The sequence below is a fragment of the Xylaria bambusicola genome, assembly GCF_022495145.1.
Source record: "Xylaria bambusicola strain CBS 139988 unplaced genomic scaffold F5B22scaffold_1, whole genome shotgun sequence".
Classification (NCBI taxonomy): domain Eukaryota; kingdom Fungi; phylum Ascomycota; class Sordariomycetes; order Xylariales; family Xylariaceae; genus Xylaria; species Xylaria bambusicola.
In genome coordinates, this window is record NW_025953554.1 from 1,869,262 (window position 1) to 1,888,851 (window position 19,590).

Genomic DNA, 19,590 nt, shown 5'->3' on the forward strand with positions numbered 1-19,590 from the left:
TAAGAGGACCCAGCCATAGCCGGCAGACAACCCTTCGTCATATTTATGTAGGCCATGGTGACATGAAAACATATTAAAGAACGGCTAGCTAAGCCCCTGTTCAAATACTTCATCGATGCCAGGCTCCCAAAAGGATGAAAGCTACGCATGTGAACCAAGATAAACTCGAATGTATGTTCGCTTTTTCTTAATAAGAAAAAAGGCAAAAATGAAAAGACAAAACGTGATATATAACCTAGCTAATCTAGCTTGAGAGGAACTTCTACTACGCCACACCCCATGTTCCCCCAGGAAATCTACCACCATGGATTCCAAGTGACGAAAAGGTCACCGTTATTCTATAACGTTTAATTACCGTCGCATTTTCACGTTTTCGCACACCTGACATCAAATAGAAACCTTGAATCTTGTGACCCGGTTATCCAAGCTCGGGGCTAAAAGCGGCGTCCCTCAGATGAAAATTCCATGATCAGGTAAGGCGGTTCGATGGTTGACCCGAACTCACGCACAACTCCTCCCCCTATCTTGGCACGTTGTGTCAAAATGCAGAATATCCTGGCAAGTAGCTTTTTGTAACTTATAGTAAGCTTAAAAAGAGGTAATTATATCGGCCCGTTTCACACTTTACAATAGTATGTCTTCTTTTTCATCGCATGTAGATTTCTCAAGGTCCGCCTACGTTACACGCAAAGCGTTACCTGCGTGCCTCAGTCTTGTCTTGTCTTATCGTATTACCATCAGCCAGTTTTAAAAACCAAAGCGATTACCAAATCTCCGTCGATAAACCTATGCCCATAGAAGCGTAACCAGGCAACTCTTAAGCTTCTGCACGAGGGTTCCAGCAGGCATTCCCCAGATACGTAGGCAAGGCAGCATACGAAGCAGTTGCACATAGACTATCCATTCAACCTACCTCTCTATCTCGCTTCCCATTACCTAAACCGCCCACATGCCGTGCGACAAGAAAGAAGCCGCAGAATCAGTACCTCATACATACATACATACACCAGATACATATAAACCCACGCACATACAATGTATACAAAATCCAGCACAGGTACCCCATTTATAAAGACACGATGCGGGGAACCAGGCATCGCTTACATCGACAGACGGGTATCTCCCCCCCGAACCAGTCACGGCAGACCACCGCAACGATCATGCACGCACGCCCTACGTATGTGCGCTGCATCACCTACCTTCCTACATACCTACATACCTACATACCTACATACCTACATACCTACATACCTACATACCTACATACCTACATACATACCTTAGCAAAAAAGAGCGGTCGGTTACCGATATGTCTGAGCCCTCCGAACCCCAAGTTATGTAGATCAGTAATCATATGCCCTCTTTTCCAATCGGCACTGCATACCCCTTAACGACACCGCAGATTCGAGTTCTCACCGCAGTCAAGTCAGGCAGTCAGGCAGTCATCCAAAATGCAAGTGGATGCTACGGCCCGGAGCAGGTAATTACAATAGACACGTAGGTACCTAGATACCAACAACAGCTGTTTTCTCATGCTGTCTACTCCACCAACATACCTCCTGTAGCAGTATGAACGAACAAGGAGAAAAAATAAAATAAATAGGGCCAGAAATTGACCCGAAACATTAAACACTTCGTTACCTGCTTACTACTCACACTTCCCAAAGTACATCAATAATCAGTTCCAAAACATCTACGAGAGGCACCGCGACAAAAGACTTGCTAGTGAATATCTTTTTTCATAGCTTATATTGTATGATCTACAGAATTCAGTTCTAGCACGAAGGCTACATCAATCAATCAAGGCAGATCAAATCCACGGGCATATTAACATGGAAGCCATATAAAACTCTACCAATCACTTGGATCTACTCAAGCTTGTTTTGTAGATCCTGAGATTGCCTTAGAGCCTTGAACTTGACAATCGCCTCGTCTAACGGCAACACGACTTGTTCTGCACTCTGCGCCTTCTCTGCAGAATCTCTGCTTCTGATAGTGACAGTGCGATCAGTCATTTCCTTCGCGCCGAGGACTAAGAAAAATTGGTTAGTTTTTGTTCCAATTCTTGCTTTGGGAATCGTATATTCTTACCAAGGATAAAGTTGTACTGGAGGAGCTGGGCCTGTCGAATCTTCTTGTTCAATGTATTGGCGCTGAGATCTACATCGGCGTGGAACTCGTTTTCTCTTAACAAGGCCCGTACTTCCGTGACATAGTCGTTTGCGCTGACCATGACGGGGATGACCATGACTTGACGAGGGCTCAGCCAGAAAGGCCATTTACCAGCAAAGTGCTCCGTAAGAATGCCGATAAAGCGCTCGAAGCTGCCATAGATGGCCCGGTGAATGATGACAGGGCGAACGAGAGCGGTCGAAGCGGCGGCCGAGGCAGGTGCCTCGTCAGCTACCTGGTACGATAAATCAAACCGCTGTGGTAGCTGGAAGTCCAGTTGGATGGTTGCACACTAGATAATATCAGCATAAGGAGTTGCCAAGCGGGATATGGGAAGGCGCCGAACCTGGAAGTCACGGCCAAGTGCATCGCAAATCGTAATGTCGACCTTGGGCCCATAGAACGCACCGTCGCCGGGGTTCAGTTCCCAGGACGCCGTGCCTTGATAGAATTTATCGAGAGCATCTGATAAGGTCTTCTCGGCCTTGTCCCATGTCTCTATGCTACCCAAGAACTTTTCGGGCCGTGTCGACAGCTTCAGTTTGAAAGTAAAATCAAGTTTGCCATAGACACTTCGAAGGAAATCGAATACTGCCAAAACCTCCTCACCGACCTTTTCTGTGTTAGACATAACCTATCGCTTTCATGAACGGAATGTAGTGGTTTTACCTGATCTTCTGTGCAGAAAATGTGCGAATCGTCTTGTACGAAACGTCGTACACGAGTCAATCCACTTAAAGCACCAGACGCTTCGTTCCTGTGAAGAACTATAAACGATAAGAGGTTAGTAGCTGGCTGACACCCTAGATATTCGAAGACGCCACGGGAAGTTTGCGCTTACCGCCAAATTCGGCCATGCGAATAGGCAACTCCTTATACGAACGTGTTTTCGAGGCGAAAATTAGGCAGTGGCCTGGGCAATTCATTGGCTTCAGAGCCCAGATATCTTTCTCAACCTCGAAGGTGAACATATCTTCATGGTAATCTGGAGAATGGTGAGCTTCGCTATCAGATAAGGTTTGGATTCGCGTGTAACTTACGTTCCCAATGGCCAGATTTCTTCCACAAAGCAGAGTTGAACATGTTGGGAGAGTGGACTTCTTGATAACCACGTTTCCAGTATTCCTTGCGGATGAAGCTCTGGAGAGTGTTGTATATTATAGTACCGTGAGGGAGAAAAAAGGCAGAGCCAGGCGACTGGTCGTGGAATAAGAACAGCTCTTGGTCCTTTCCGATTCTTCGGTGGTCTCGCTTAGCAACTTCTTCGAGGAACTTGAGATGCTCAGCCAGTTGCTTCTTGTCGGGGAAGGATATTCCATAAACACGTTGGAGGGAGTCGTTGGCAGGGTCACCCAGGAAATATGATGCCGAGAGTTTGAGAATACCGAAGGCCTTAATCTTGCCTGTGTCTGGGACGTGAGGACCCCGACAAAGATCAATCAGAGGACCACATCGGTAGACGGTGGTAGAGGTGCCGTCGGGAATCTTGTCGCCAATGATATGTTGCTTGTATTTGTTGGACTTGAACATCTCTAGTAATTGTTCCTTTGTGACTGTTAACCTCTGGAATGGCTGCTTCTCGCCAATAATGGAAGTAGCCAAACTAGTCAAGGGATCGACGTCTTCGGTAGAGCTGACGGCACGGTTGTCGGGCAGCGCCATCTCGTAGTAGAAGCCTTGGACGCATTTATTAGCTTCTACCACGCGCCATTTCCCACAGTCACCAACTCACCATTTGTCGTTGGGGGACCGACGGCCAGATGTGCGCCAAATCTTCGTTCAGCTGCTTCTCCAAGAACTAGATGTCGAGTAAGTGGCAATCCTACGCGCATTGGGCAGATGTATAGAGTCTACATACTGTGGGCAGAGCTGTGCCAAAAGACCTTCTTTCCTTCTTCAGTGGTGAAATCGTAGAAGGCCAGGGTAGAGTCGGCTTCGAATGGACGAGTGAGATCCCACAGTTCGTCGTTGACCTTGGCTACGACGGTGCGTTCAGCCAAGCTCTTGCTAATGCCGCGTACGATTTCGAAGGGCGTGGTCTCCCATGACGTTCCCACGTGTACTTTTCCGTCGGGCAAGGTAATGTTGATCTGTTCGCGTGGCTTCTGAGTGAAAGCCTGCTGTTGCTCGGCCCACAGCTTGTCGAAGAGGGAGAGACGGTGCTCCAAGAAGCTAGGCGCGGGGCGCAACTCGAGGTCGACGCTAGCACCTGCAGCGGGCTTCGCCTTGGGCTTTTTGGTCGTGGCAGACATGGCGGCCTGTCGTGCGAGTGCGGGATGTCGTCTCGATCGGCAATTGCCCTGGTCAGGAGTCTGTGGACGCCGTCGTTAGTGGGAGTAGGCGCTTGGATGGAGAATAGTATAAAGTGAATATCGAATATCGATGGTGGGGTGAGTTGAGGGGCCTACTTTATCTGGCTACTTTATCTGGCTGATATGACTCAAATAGGTAACAAGTGGCTCGAGCGGCGCCGTTGTCGCCCGTGGCTAGGCTGGGTCCTTCTAAGCTTATTTAAGGCGGGTAACTTCGTACCATACAGCAGCACCTACGAAGTAATGTCAACAAGAGGTTTATTAGGTGAGCAACTAGGTATGGAAGCGCTTTTGAGCGCCGATATCTCCCTTTAGAAGATCTGACGAGTGAGTCATTAATAAGATAATGCTCATCTCATATTCTGAAGTCCCTGTGTCAGTCAGATCTAGATTTAGCACCGTGACTATAGCCAACCGCCGTGAATCTTGTACAACTTAGGAGACACCGATAATTTAAGCTCACATGAGAAGCTCACATAGGACATAGGACATAGGTACATAGGTGTGTATGAAAATTATCTTAACTACTTCTATTCATACGCTCCATAGATTCGCGTGGCTGTGAACCTGGTGCTGTCACGGAAGGTTTCCCCTACAGCGGAAAATGAGACTTCAACTAGTAGGGCGGATACACTGAGCACTCTCCTGCCCATTCGACCAGCAAAATCCGGGTTCTAGTCTATGTCTTGCTCGAATAAAATGCAAATGCGAGCCTCTTCACTGTAGATAGTCTAATATGTCCTATGTAGTCTACTATTGCGCCTCAAGAGCCGTGGTACTTCGATACCCTGACCTCCTCCCCCAAAAGACATTCTTAACGGCTTGGGTGCGATTAAGCTGGCAATCTATTCTTCCGTCGTATCTCAACAATGTCTACCTACTCATGATATCATTGTCCTGTCCATTTAACTTACTCTCAAAGCTCCCTATCCTGAAACCTCACACACATGCAAATCGGTGAGCGAGCCCATCCGAACCTTCATCTTAGGCAAGTATTCAATCGACCGCTTGCCGTCCAGATGATACATCTATGCACCGAACATCACTACATACATATCTCACCCAGCCGTTCCTAAATTATGTAATTAGTCGGCAATCGAAAGGGGCAGGAAACAAAACAACACAGACAAGGCAAATATGCACGTCCGCGGCGTCCAATTCTCAAATACCTCCCAACAACATCATGACCATCTATCCATGTGCCCAGGATACGCACGTAAAGATCTCAAATAACTCCTACCTAGCATCATCAGTATCATTCACTTACCCAAGACCAGTAAGCAAGTCATCTCTCAGGGTAGATAGATAGCCAGACAAAGCAATCCACCAGCGCGAATGTGACCGCAACGCATACCTACCTATCTACCTATCTACCTATACCTCATAGTAATCTCCCCCCTCCCAAAAAACAGGAAAACATGAAACTCTCACGAAACCACCACCACGTGGACATCCATCCCATCCCATCCCATCCCACGAGGATCGCAGCGACGCGCCTAATCAAATCTCCTACACAAAGCTAGCTAAAATACCGAGAAGAAGCATATCAGGCACCAAACAATAACATCATAATCGCTCAATCGTTCGTACGTACGTATATACAAGCTTTCGCAATTCCGCCCTTAGAAATTTCTACCAGGGGGCCAACAATCATGAAAAAAAAAAGGTAGCGACAGCGTACAAAATACGCCGCCGCAAATAAAACCTGTATACATACAAAATAATAATAATAATAGTAATAAATCATCTCACACCAAGAACATGTGCAAGTTGAAGTAAGCCGGAAAGAACGCCATCCAAGTTAAGAAAACAGAAGATAGGATGGAGTTGATCAAGATCTTGATTTAGAGTGGTGCTGTTGTTTTTGAGCAATAGCACGAAGGAAACAGATATTTGCAAGCAGGCGGGTCTATAGGGTAATTTCCTGCTAAGTACGCCTTAAAGAGAGAGAGACACAGAGCAAGAGGTCAATATAGAAAATAACAGTTAAATTTAGTTTGACCGGGAATGAGATAACCCAAAATAAAATAGACAGAACACGGCCAACGCTCTTTCCCCCCTGAATTGGTCGAGTGACACATGAACAGTAAAATCGGTAGAGGGAAATAGAAAGACATCCAATTCGGCCTTAGCTCCTCGCATACCCCATATCTCATCAAGATATATTCATAGAATAAAAATTTTGGCCTGCAATAAATCCGGTTACTCGCGTAATGCGTTTTCGTCACCAAAGGGGCTGCTATTCCTGGCGACAGCTGACGGTTTCCGGTAAGGGTCAATTTGTGACGCACGCCTTGTTGACTCCTCAATGACAGCGCTGAGCGAACTGTTCCTCCTGGGCCCATTCTTCGCTACGGGAGGATCGGAAAACGGTCCTTGATCGCTAGTTGGCGTGTCATCCTCGATCAGAGTGACCGCAACTGATTCGCGATCATTTGCAGGAGTTGTAACCCCACTAGACAAGAAACTCCGAGGCCCAGGACTCTCGAGCTCTGCCAGTGTCGGGGTTCCCGAGGTGGACGGTGATTTGGATGATGTTTTGATGTCGACAGTTTTGGGGCCAGTGCCAACGCGGACAACTTGCGGCCTTACTGAAGTGGCCGTTGACGCGCTAGCATTCTTGAGAAATGTCGAGCCAATACTGAAAGCGGGCGATGGGGGAGGCTTGTCAAATTTGTCATATTTCTCGTAATTGACTGATGGTACTGGTGGCGCAGAGTCATCGCTATTGGTGCTTGCAGCCCGTGACTTAACGCTAACAAGAGATGGCTTGAGGAAGTTGCCTTTTTGCGCCGGCACAGGTGATACGACAGCGTTCTTCCCATAAATGGTAGATGCCACACTGGAACGAGGAGCATACGATGTGCGAGCGTAGGATGTTCGGTCCGAGTAAGCGGAGATGCCAGAGTAAGTCGAGTCACGAGCGTCACCCAGTACAAAGAAGTGTTGGTCCTCGTACGGTGAAGAAGTAGCACTTTCGGCATGTGCAATAGGAATTGGAGGAACTGGAGGGACCAGTAGCGTTGGCGATGTAGGAGTCGCTCTGTTGGTGACGCCTGGAATGTAGGCGATCTGGATGATGTTCGAGGCGCGGGTCAAAACGGTCGACGCGATAGAGTGGACGGTATGTGTCGATTCTCTCTGAGACCGCCTCGAAGCAAAATCGGTATCCACATGTTCCTTCGTACGTTCTCCCTCTCCTTGCCATTGCTCCGCATAGCTTGCTCTCTTATTCTTGATGCAAAACCTCCACAGCAAGTACGTCAAACCCGCAATCAAGACGAGACCTCCGATCACACCACCGGCAATGGCCCCGGCATTTGGTCCCGAATTGCCGCCAGACGAAGCTTTGTTGGGATCTGGCATACATACGGTCTGAGAGCACGAATCACAAGTTTGGGAGATCGTAACGCAGCTCTCGTCGGCAGCGCATGATGGGCAATCAGGAGGCGTGTCCGGGCACAGGACACATCCTTGCTGTCGCCTAACTAATGAGGAACTGACATCTTCATCTGGAAGTCAAGATAAGCGAGGCATCCTGCGGCGTAGGGGGGGAATAGTGCATACCAACTGCAAAGCCAACGAAACCGGGTATTCCTGCCATGTTTGTGGTATACTAGAATAGGATTCGAGATCGTAAACTGGAATATACAAGACGACGTTTACGATACAATGATTGATAGATCAAGAATGTGGTCACGAGCTTGGCTGAGGCTGAGATTGGCGTGCGCTGTGTAGATCTTGTCGATTTAGGGGGGCGGATCGTTGTCCAAATCTTAATTGGCAAAATGAAGGCTAAAATCGACGACGGTATAAATTTGAGCCGAGTAATCTTCGTTTCGAGCGACAATGATATATGCGCAATGATAAAGGATGAGATGTGGTAGAATATTGGGAGCGAAGAGCGGGCAATGGATAAGGCGATGTGATCAAACGAGTGACTTGGAGACTAGCTCAATGAAACGAAACGAAACGAGTAAGACAATAATAATATAGCGATTGCTAGCTGGGCGTAATCTAGAATGACATGAGGAACATCAAGTATCCGTTGTGGTGGAAGAGCGACAGAGAATGGCCCGTCGTCGACGCCGTGGTGGTGGTGGTCGCTGTCGGGGCGGGTGGGCGAGAAAGAGGCGCTGGTGGTGAAGCAATAGACAGGGCGTGGTTGGGATTGCGGCGGGATGTGAGAGGATGGCGACCGAAAGAGACGGGCAGACGGGGAAGGGGAAGGGGAGGAGACAAAGAGGACGATGGAGATGGAGACGGAGGATGATGACAAGCCAGGTATGGAAAGGTGCAAGGGGACGGGGATGGGGATGGGGGGGGGCCTTGTTCAGTGCCTGACCTGACCCTATCTAGACTAACCTGGGCCTGACTTGGCCTGCACTCTCGCCCTTAGTGTACCTACCTACCTACCTAGGTAGCATTTTACCCTTCACCCTGCTGTATTCACCCTGTACTCACCCTCTTCTGCCCTCTATTCACCCTTCTGCTCACCCTTCTCAGCATCCTTAAAAGCGAAGGAAATACAAATGGCGGGTACCGGTTTAATATCGAACAGGCGCTGGCGGCAGTGGGCTGGTCTGCACGCTACACTGCCTATGGCACAGCTATGGGGCTGCGGTGGGCAGCAGGGAGAGCCGCTAGACTCAATACCGAAAGGTACCTGCACACTGGTGAGATGGTTGCTTCAGGGAGGGACGCTCTGACCTCTGATTCGCCACCTGTTGCTCGATAGACTGCTCCAAGGATCTCGGGTCCTGTACATACGTACCTACCTACACTACTCGACTGCATAGTAAACTCTTTTTACTTAGGTACTTATAGGTAGGGTTTATCTATTAACCATCGCCAGATCGCAAGACGTGTGGTGTTTACTTACTGGATGGTATGATTAATTACAGCTGCTAGTATTTGCTGCAATAAGACGCCGTGGGCTATATTTGCTACCTATGTGAGAGATATTTGTTATGAATTAGCTAAGTACGCTATGTATTGGATGCGACCAAATCCAAGGCCAATTGCATTGGTACAATGTTGCACTAACTAACTGCAGCTGGCCTTCTGGAACGTGAGGCGTGCGGCCAGACCAGAAGATCTGCTTACCTGCGTTAGGACGCCACAGGAGATCAACATTAAAAAAAAAAACCGTTCAGATTGCTTGCAGATCTTGCGTGCTTACCGTCGAACACAGGATTGACTGTATCTAGGTATGTCGTTCTCGGCGTCAGCTACATATCTTATTTAGCAGCTCTGGCCCGGAACATCGTTGCTCACATCGTTGCTCATATGGGTTGTTGTATTCGTGCGACGAACACCAGCCAGCCTGATATCAGTCCAGGCAAATTAGCGCAGCTCCGCTTTGATCTGCAACCCCGTATTCCCTTGACGATGGCCTAATAGGTAGCTACTACACTAGGCACGGAGGGGAAAAAAACAGCAGCAAGGGACGGTCCGTTTAATTGACGATTCTACCGCTATTAGACCGGCAATCTTCTCCCATGAGGGACGGTGATCATTGGTTTAGAGCTTTGTATCGTGTTTGGGATAGAGTGCTATATATCTTAGTGCACGAGGCATTTGTTGTCGACTGTTTTACTCAAGTGTAGGTAGTCATCTGCATTTCAATATTTTGCTTGTGGGAGGACGAATACCTAGATAGCCATGGCCTTCAGGCCAGCCATCTATCTCTCTTTTCCTCAACGCACTATGGATGACTTGGCGATTCAATGACCTTGTAGCTTGCTACAACAAGAGTCTTGAATACCAGGCCAGTCAATGAGAGATCATCTAAGCCGTCACTCACATTGAACTGTAACTTTGGGCCGAGTTATGAGTTTGCTTTACCAGCCTTGTAATTAACGAGTCCCAGGGACCACTTTGGACAGGTCTGCTTCATGAAGGCGTGAGGATTCACATATTTGACGCGGGGTTTCATACAAGCCCGGCCTGGGGAGCAATAATATAGTCGTACTAACTTATTCGCGGGATCTTGCCGTAGTCAGATCCGCAGTCTAGGACCTGGCAGAACGCGCGTTGGCATTAAGAAGTGATATACCAATTAAGTAGGACCCTACTCACAGACGCGCAAAGATGTAAGTGAGCCCATCAACTGTAGCTTCTGCCCCAGCCTATGATGATGGGCCAACGGGATTGCTCGCTGACCTGGGGAAGCACCACTCATATTATAATATACAACCCAATGCAGCAACGGGATTTCACTTAGGCGGTCTGTGTTGGACCACGTGAGAGATGCTGATGTGAGACAGCAAAATCATGCATGTTGGCAAATACACCGTGCTAGGTTGTGTAGGTATCTTGTGTTGGGCTTTTGTCTTGTAGATTGCTCTCTTGTGGCTCCTTTGCGTTTAAAAGGCTCGCCATGTAAGATGTAGGTATAGAACAAGATATCCAAAGATATCGTAGTAGGCGGTAGACTGCTTGCTAGTAGCATGCAGAATTCGATGGTACTGAACAAGCTCACCTGTCGACAACTGCATCAGACAATGTACCTATATCAGATCATCTGCTGGCCTTACAATACAGAGTAGAAGAGCGGCATGAACGAGTTTTGGATAAAGGGACACAGCCTTAACTCGGGGTTGTCAAGAAATGCTTAAAAGTCCAAGGCGACTTTTGACTTTTCCCCTTTCCCTCATCTATACAGTGAGAAGAGCCACAGTATATGTTAGAAGCACACTGTATTATTTGAGAGTTGCTATTTTTACCAGCCTCCGGACCCTTTTCCCACCGGCCGGAATCCCCATAGCCTGCCTGCAGCGTGCACTAGTAGTGGATCTACTTAAGGCGTCCTGATTCTTTCCAGAACAGCACAAATAAGTACCTACCTCGCCTACCTTTATATATATCCATAGGTAGAGCCCACAGCTGTTACCTAGTTCTATATGTAAAACGATGGCAGTTTCTTTGCCTCTACTAGTCGTCTAATTCTCTAATTGAAGATTGAACGCCTAACAAAATAGAAAATAAATAAAACGGCACTCGGTGATGAACGTGCTGTTGGTACCATTCCACGTAAGAAGATGCATGAGAAGGATCTCCGGGAACGCGGGTCACTGTTTTCTCTGCCTGCCAAGTATACCCAGGTACCTACTACACAGTACACAACAGACAGGTAGATTACAGGCAGATTACAGGCGCGGCACACATGCATGCTAAGGTAAATTTTGGTAAGGACAGGGCAGAGAACAGGGTACACGTAGCGGCATCAGAACATGGGGCAGTTCGTTTCAGCGCAAATAACAAAAGACAAATGGCGACAAAAGCAGCCCAGTCATTGCACCCCCGAATAACTGCCCGAATTCACTGCAAAATGCTGTTTTGTTTGTCTGTTACCTTATAGTTGCAGTAGGTATATCGGTACATAGGTAGGTATGCTGTACAGTGGCACGACAGTGTACACGAGAAATCCTTTACTAGGTAGGTACTTACATACTGTAGAATGTGGAAAAGTTCATGGTAGCACGAGGTTGCGTGCTACCTGCCATCGTGTACCTCCGTTCTCCAAGAAACCTTTTCCCCTTCCCTTTGTACACCGCAACGTCCGGTACCTCTGGTAGGTAAAGTACATCCAAGTGGTAGGCAGCGTACGTAAATTTCAGGAGATGACTTGAACCCCTGAAATACGAACTTCTAGCACCATTGGCAAGATGCCAAGTACACGTGTCCGTGTGTGTGTGTGTATGTACCTACGAAGTAGCTCTCTCCGCAATTGGATTCAATTCGAGGTTCTCTCTTGACAGCAAGGGAGCATCTGAACTGCAACAGCGCAGTAGAAACATTGTGCCTGCCCGCTCTACTTGTTGCTTATCATCACGCTATACTAATACATATAGTAGGTGAGGATGCTAATAGACCGCAAGCAGGATCTGGTTTTTCTGTTTGTCGCGTAATACATACGCGTAGGCGCAGCAGAGGAGTATCCGCCTGCCTGGAGAGTTTTAGCGAATGAATAGTTTGCCTCTCCTCAGTAGCACCAGGGGTTCGTCTCCAGAATTAGCGTACATACATAGATAATGTTGGTAGAATGCAGAGAATACTTTTATACTGTAGGGAGGTACACAAGCTGTAGGTACATAATTTTAAGGCTGTGGCTGAGCCGCGTCTGTCAGCTGAAACTAGACTAAGTACTTAGGTACCGTGTACCTAGAGTAAAAATAATTCCTGCTTGACTCAGGCCATTAATGGATGGATGGATACTGCGGTTAACAAAGCCGCCATCCTTTTGTCTAGGTATTACATAGGTACCTAGGAGTTGTGTCGTCCTGTGTAAGGTGCACTCACTTGACGTGTAATGGAGGAGCATACTACCATATTTATCACTTAGTCCCGTCGATTTAATGCCACCGGGTGTATGGCCACATCATGAGTGACGTATATGGTGGACTGTAGTTGGCTGTTCTAAGAAGGCCGCATCGAGACGTTACATTTGAGGCCATCCATGCGCATGCCGCTGTTTGTTAGTTAGCACCGGTCGGTAGTACCGCTATCCGCTCAGATCCGTCATTGGAGGTCAGGCAAGGTGGTACAATCCTACCTATTATTGTACTGGAAGTAGACAAACCCTTGATTCATGAACGATTTGATGCCAACCAAAACGGCAGCTCTATACCTAGTAGTCGTGTCTTGAAAGGTAGGTAGATAGCCAAAGAATGTGTCATTCTCGCCTTAAACGGACTCCTATGGGAGTGTTGACAAGTATTTGTGATGGCAATGAAAAGAACACGCCGCATTAACTCTCCCAATGGGGATCACATAAAAGAGAGGTTCGAGGTGCCTCTTAATTGCTACAATCGGACTGCGAAGACCAGGCACTGAGCATACCCAAGTATGTAGGTAGATATTTACTTCGTAAGTACTGGGTACTTACTGAATCCTCGTATGTATTCACGTCAGCACACGCTTCTCAGGTACTAGCACCATCATTAGGGGCGACATAGCCAATCTCCTGGGCTGCTCGCTGAGCTGAGCCACACGGACTAGTGCAGAGTGGTCCATCTCCAGGCTTCTGGTTGGTGTATTCCATCGTCTTTGTGGCCAGCTGCTGAATAGAGCGAGGTACATGGAGGTTGGGTACACGCTTCACTGCGAGGACGGGTATACAGTACCAAGGCGCAGCCATACTACGGTAGCCCGGTACTTGGCCACAGGTACTCTCAGGCCATGAATGGGCTTTGCTGCGCAGATCCCAGCCTAGAAAATACACGACTTTATCTAAAGGCGTCACTGTCCCATGCACCGTCTCCCTGCTCTCCCTCTGAAACAATTTACCACGCCGAAGAGATTTTCCTCCTGCCTACCTCCCAAAGGCTGGGTGATCCATCACATCACACTGTTCTTGACATCTTCGTTCCTTTTCGCCCGTTGCTTTGCAGACTAATATTCCATCTCCTGCAAACAGTCCCTTCGCTTTTTCCACTGAAGCTCTTTGTTGTGGGGGGAAACGCTGATGATCCGAGAGCTGTTACGTTACGCTACCCCTTAAACATTCTCTCATCCAGCAATATTAGGCTTCCGCCCAACAGCTTTCATCAACATAACCATCCCCCCGAACGTCGTGGTGTAGGTTTACACACTTGGTCTGGAAAAGAAAGAACGGATCTCTAGTCTTTGCTGCGAAATAACGGCTCGCTGAGCTTGTCGCAAACATGGCGTACAATCCCCCAGGGAACAATAACGAATATGACGGGCACCGGCTTCAAGACCTCTCTGCAGGCAGCACGGTATGTGCAAGAGCTTAACTTTAACCAGAATGCTGGGTTCGGCTTGATTTAGGTTTGCATGACTAACTTCGCGACTCCCAGTATCATTTACCCCCTGCTGATGCAGAGGACGATGAAGCGCAACGGCATCATCTGCTCGGTCAAACGCCCGGTCACCACTACGAGCAGGATCGACTAGGTGCACACACACCTCCCGTGCGTCCTGTCTCCGCATACAGCCTCACGGAGTCTTACGCGACAAACGCTCCTCCCACGACTCAAACCCCACAGCCTTATAACAATGAGTATGCAGGTGGATTCGCTGGGCAGCAGTTGGAAGACACTGGTTTCGGCTTCGGTACTCCCCGACCAGCATCTACCGTTGACTCTGAAGAGAGCTGGCTGCGGCGTCAACAACCAGGTGGCGCACCTGGTGGTCTGAAGCGCTATGCCACGCGAAAAGTCAAGCTTGTTCAGGGATCCGTTCTCAGTGTGGATTATCCTGTTCCCAGTGCCATCAAGAACTCGGTCCAGCCCAAGTATGCAGACAATGAGAGTGGCACCGGTGAATTCGTCAACATGCGATACACAGCCGCTACCTGCGATCCTAACGACTTCACCCTCAAGAATGGATACGATCTTCGCCCCAGGATGTACAACAGACATACCGAGCTTCTCATTGCCATCACTTATTACAACGAAGACAAGGTTCTCTTCGCTCGAACGTTGCATGGTGTAATGCAGAACATTCGCGACATCGTCAACTTGAAAAAGTCTACCTTCTGGAACAAGGGCGGTCCCGCTTGGCAGAAGATTGTTGTTTGCTTTGTCTTTGATGGTATAGAGAAAGCAGACAAGCAAACCTTGGATGTCCTCGCAACTATCGGTGTGTTTCAAGACGGTGTGGTCAAGAAGGAGGTTAATGGCAAGGAAACTGTTGCTCATGTTTTCGAATACACCACGCAGTTGTCCGTAACACCCAACCAACAGCTCATTCGTCCGTCACCAACGGAGGACACTCCGCAGACGCTCCCCCCAGTTCAGATGATATTCTGTCTGAAGCAGAAGAACAGCAAAAAGATTAACTCTCACCGTTGGCTCTTTAACGCGTTCGGCCGTATTCTAAATCCCGAAGTCTGTATTCTCCTCGATGCCGGTACCAAGCCAGGAGCCAAATCACTCCTAGCATTGTGGGAAGGTTTCTATAACGATAAGGATCTCGGTGGTGCTTGTGGTGAAATTCACGCCATGTTGGGTAAGGGCGGCAAGAAACTCATCAATCCCCTAGTGGCGGTGCAGAACTTTGAGTATAAGATTTCTAACATCCTGGATAAACCCCTCGAGAGCTCCTTCGGCTACGTTTCTGTGCTTCCCGGTGCCTTCTCCGCCTACCGCTTCCGAGCAATTATGGGTCGCCCTCTGGAGCAATACTTCCACGGTGACCATACTCTTTCCAAGATCCTGGGCAAGAAGGGTATCGAAGGCATGAACATCTTTAAAAAGAACATGTTTTTGGCTGAAGATCGAATTCTATGTTTCGAGCTGGTTGCTAAAGCTGGCTCTAAATGGCATTTGACATACATCAAGGCGGCCAAGGGTGAGACCGATGTGCCTGAGGGTGCTCCGGAATTCATCAGCCAGCGTCGTCGATGGCTCAACGGTTCTTTCGCTGCCTCGCTTTATTCACTTATGCATTTCGGTCGGATGTACAAGAGCGGTCATAATATCCTTCGCATGTTCTTCTTCCATCTTCAGCTTATCTACAACGTCGCAAACGTCTTGTTCACTTGGTTCAGTTTGGCATCGTACTACTTGACTACAACGGTTATTATGGATCTAGTTGGTAATCCTGACCCAGCGACAGGACAACATGGCTGGCCCTTTGGAGATGATGCCACGCCCATTATCAACATCATTCTTCAGTATTTCTACGTCGCATTTGTCATCCTTCAGTTCATCCTCGCGCTGGGTAATCGTCCTAAAGGTACCAAATGGCAGTATATGGCTTCATTTGCGGTGTTTGGTTTGATTCAGTTCTATATCATCATCCTCTCGATCTACCTGGTAGTCCGCGCCTTCACGAGCGATGCCAACAAGCTCCAAGGTGACGCTGGCGATGCACTGAAATCACTGTTTACAACGAATTCTGAAGTCGGTATCATCATTGTTGCCTTGCTGGCTACCTTTGGGCTGTACTACATTGCGTCTTTCCTCTACCTGGACCCTTGGCACATGTTCCACTCCTTCCCCGCATATCTGATCTTCGCGTCGACTTACATCAATATCCTGAACGTTTACGCCTTCAACAACTGGCACGATGTTTCATGGGGTACCAAGGGTTCGGATAAGGCGGAAGCTTTGCCGACTGCGCAAGTCGTGAAAGACGAAAAAGGTGAAGCAGCTATAGAAGAAGTGGAAAAACCGCAGGAGGATATTGACAGTCAGTTCGAGCAAACTGTCAAGCGTGCTTTGGCGCCGTTCAAGTCGGTCCAGGAAGATGACAAGCCTGACCTGGAAGATTCGTACAAGTCTTTCCGTACATCACTCGTCATTACGTGGTTGTTCACCAACTTGGCACTCATCATTGGTGTGACAAGCGACAGCCTCGCCGCCTTCGGCATTGGTGTAAGTATAAATCACAAGCGCCATTATTGGAATGTCGTTATGCTAATACGATCTAGGGCAAAACGTCGGACAGAACTGCCGCCTACTTCAAATTCCTTCTCATTGCGACGGCCATCCTATCACTCGTCCGCTTCATCGGATGCTTGTGGTTCTTGGGTAAGACCGGAATCATGTGTTGCTTCGCAAGACGGTAGACGGGTGTCGTGCTCACACAGAGGCACATCCCACTTTGCATCCCAGTTTGTGTATAAAAAGGCGACCATCTATAGGACCCGGCGTCATAAGTTTGTCTGCTTTTCTCCCTTTTCTGTACTGGATAGATGGAACGAGCGTGGCCAGGTGCGGGCCAACACCTCGACCTTTCAAACCCTTTCAGTTGCAGCATAATGACCACAGGCTGCTTCTGGGCTTTTTCGACTGTGTTCGGAGAAGCTACTGAATGTTTTATATGCTATTAATAGGCCCAATTGAACGATCAATTTATTCCACCCACAACTTCTAGCCCCTGCATTCGTATTCTATTTATAAGGCATTTATGCAAATTGACCAGCCCACTGGGAAGAGAATCAAAACTCTCCACACCACGTATTGCAAGTGGCCTTTGATTTCTATTTCATGCCTACTTAGGTTGATTGTAGTAAACTCTTGTTGAGCATTTCAACATGAGCCTTGAGAGTACCTACTTCGTAAGGTAGTAAGTAACTGCCTACTGCCTACTGCCTACAGGTACCTACCTACCTAAGTGGTAGAGGGCCAGCAGTCGCCTATGGCCCCACTGCTGTAATGCATCGCTAGCACGGTTCTTTTTACCCCACGTCAGAACCCCACGTTCAGCTAGCTACTAGGCGAGAGCTGTAGTTTATTTTTCCAATATCAGAAGTGCAACAAGACAAGAAGATAGACGAGCAATTCTGGCCCTAGATATTTTCTTAGATATAGAACCTTATTTTTCTTTTCTTTTTGAAACAACAGCTATCGCCATGGAGGAGACGCTAGAAACGATCCAGGCGCGGCATCGCAAAGAACAGCGGGACCTACAATCACGCATCACGAGCAAAAAGAAGAACGCAACGAAGAAGACGAGGAAAGGCGTCAACGACGAGTGTGCGGCGCTTGAGCGAGACCTCAAGGAGCGCCAGGAACTCGAACTCGACGCGCTAAACGGAGACAAAGATGTCGACGAGCAAGACGGGGGAGAAGAGCCCAACGGCGTCACGACAGAAAATGAAGGCAGCACAAACGAGACAGCCACAGACGTAAATCACATCACGGATCGCTTGAAAGATACGAAGGTATCCTTCGACCTACCGTCCTCAGAACCCACCACACAAAACCAAGACGGCGGCGGCGGCGGCAAGAAGCGCAATCGCCAGAAAGACCGTCTAGCACGGCGCGCCGCGGAGCGCGAACTAGCCGCCTCGGCCGCCTCGCAAGAAGCGGCAAACATGACGGACCACAGGGACATAGAGCGGCGGGCTCTCGCGCAGACGTTCAGCGCGCACGGGCTCGCGGAGCACGAGATCGCGCCCGACGGGCACTGTCTGTTCTCCGCGGTCGCGGACCAGCTAGGGCAGCGGGGGATCCCGATCTCCTCGACAACCTCTGACTCTATGATCAATGACGAGGGAAACGGGGACGAGACGCGGCAGCCTCCGTATAGACTCGTGCGAAAGGTAGCGACGTCGTACATGGAGGCGCACGCGGATGATTTCGCGCCGTTCCTGGAGGAGCCGCTTGCGAGCTACGTCTCGAAGATCAGGGACACGGCCGAGTGGGGGGGACAGCTTGAGTTGCTTGCGCTGGCGAGCGCGTATCGGGTTGAGATCAGGGTTGTGCAGAACGGGCGGACGGAGACGATACGGCCGGGGAATAGTGATGGGGTTGGCGTCGGTGGAGGGGATAATGGGAAGGAGGGGGATAGGACGATCTGGCTTGCGTATTATCGCCATGGATATGGTCTTGGAGAGCATTATAATTCGTTGAGGAAGAAGGGGTGAGATGATAGAGTGTGTGTTATACCGGAATAGAGATCTTCTGCTCGTAGACCCGTTGGTGGATGTTATTCACCGGACTTCGGCTTCTGTCGAGCTATGCGTAAGAGCTGTGATCAACATATACCTTCTCATGCTAAGGTACATATTAATGTTGCCGTTCTGACATTTCACCTGCAAGCTAACGAATTTCCAAAGACCCTGGGTTTTATTGTTCATATCCTATTCTCTATTCACTGAACATTCTTGTCCCCGATAGCTCTGCATCTCGTACTGTTCCGTTTGGATTCTTATATCTACAAGGGCCGATGCCTAAGGACCGAAATCAGTACATAGTTCCGATTTATTCGCTCCCTAGTAACAGGAGAAAAAGAATCACGAAAGGGGAAGAGTGAAACCAAAAGGGAAAAAGAGAGTTCGGCCAACGAAGGAATCGAACCCCCGGTGCCTAGCGCTGCAGAGTAAGGATGATAATCGCTGTGTATAACGCTTTATACTTCGCTAGACCGTACCAACTCGGCCACTATACGGCCACTATGGATCCATATGGTCATTTTCGGTAAAAGGCCTAGGGCTAACTAACTCATATAAAGTTGTAAGAAACTTAGTAAACGTAGAGCTTGGGTGCTGTTGGGTAGAGAGGTTAATAGGTATGAGGTTTCTTACTACCTTCCTGCGTATGGTCTAATTTAAACCCATTTCAAGAGGATTCATCTAACGGGCACTTGATGGATTTAATATAGAGTTGGATGAAGTCCAAATGAGCGA

The 19,590-nt window shown here is 48.5% G+C and overlaps 4 protein-coding genes across 4 annotated transcripts; 2 read left to right on the forward strand and 2 right to left on the reverse strand.

The window, feature by feature from the left end:
• Nucleotides 1–1,868: 1,868 nt before the first annotated feature.
• Nucleotides 1,869–4,424, reverse strand: F5B22DRAFT_641175 (putative threonyl-tRNA synthetase, cytoplasmic; the record flags this gene model as incomplete). The annotated part of the gene is made up of 8 exons (XM_047977953.1): nt 1,869–2,032; nt 2,092–2,464; nt 2,519–2,785; nt 2,842–2,939; nt 3,014–3,157; nt 3,213–3,848; nt 3,905–3,970; nt 4,031–4,424. The coding sequence occupies 8 exons, from the start codon at nt 4,422–4,424 to the stop codon at nt 1,869–1,871; spliced, it is 2,142 nt and encodes a 713-aa protein (XP_047836596.1).
• Nucleotides 4,425–6,458: 2,034 nt separating this feature from the next.
• F5B22DRAFT_26284 (uncharacterized protein) lies at nt 6,459–8,299 on the reverse strand. Its single transcript, XM_047970114.1, has 2 exons — nt 8,052–8,299; nt 6,459–7,990 (listed from the first exon to the last, which is right to left on the reverse strand). The coding sequence occupies exons 1-2, from the start codon at nt 8,086–8,088 to the stop codon at nt 6,687–6,689; spliced, it is 1,341 nt and encodes a 446-aa protein (XP_047836597.1). The 5' UTR covers nt 8,089–8,299; the 3' UTR covers nt 6,459–6,686.
• A 5,405-nt stretch (nt 8,300–13,704) lies between these two features.
• On the forward strand, nt 13,705–17,386 carry F5B22DRAFT_584171 (glycosyltransferase family 2 protein). Its single transcript, XM_047973409.1, has 3 exons — nt 13,705–14,227; nt 14,309–16,831; nt 16,888–17,386. The coding sequence occupies exons 1-3, from the start codon at nt 14,153–14,155 to the stop codon at nt 17,023–17,025; spliced, it is 2,736 nt and encodes a 911-aa protein (XP_047836598.1). The 5' UTR covers nt 13,705–14,152; the 3' UTR covers nt 17,026–17,386.
• F5B22DRAFT_26419 (OTU domain-containing protein 6B) lies at nt 17,369–19,346 on the forward strand. The gene has a single exon (XM_047970125.1). It carries the CDS (start codon nt 17,812–17,814, stop codon nt 18,826–18,828), a length of 1,017 nt encoding a protein of 338 aa, XP_047836599.1. The 5' UTR covers nt 17,369–17,811; the 3' UTR covers nt 18,829–19,346.
• Nucleotides 19,347–19,590: the final 244 nt, after the last annotated feature.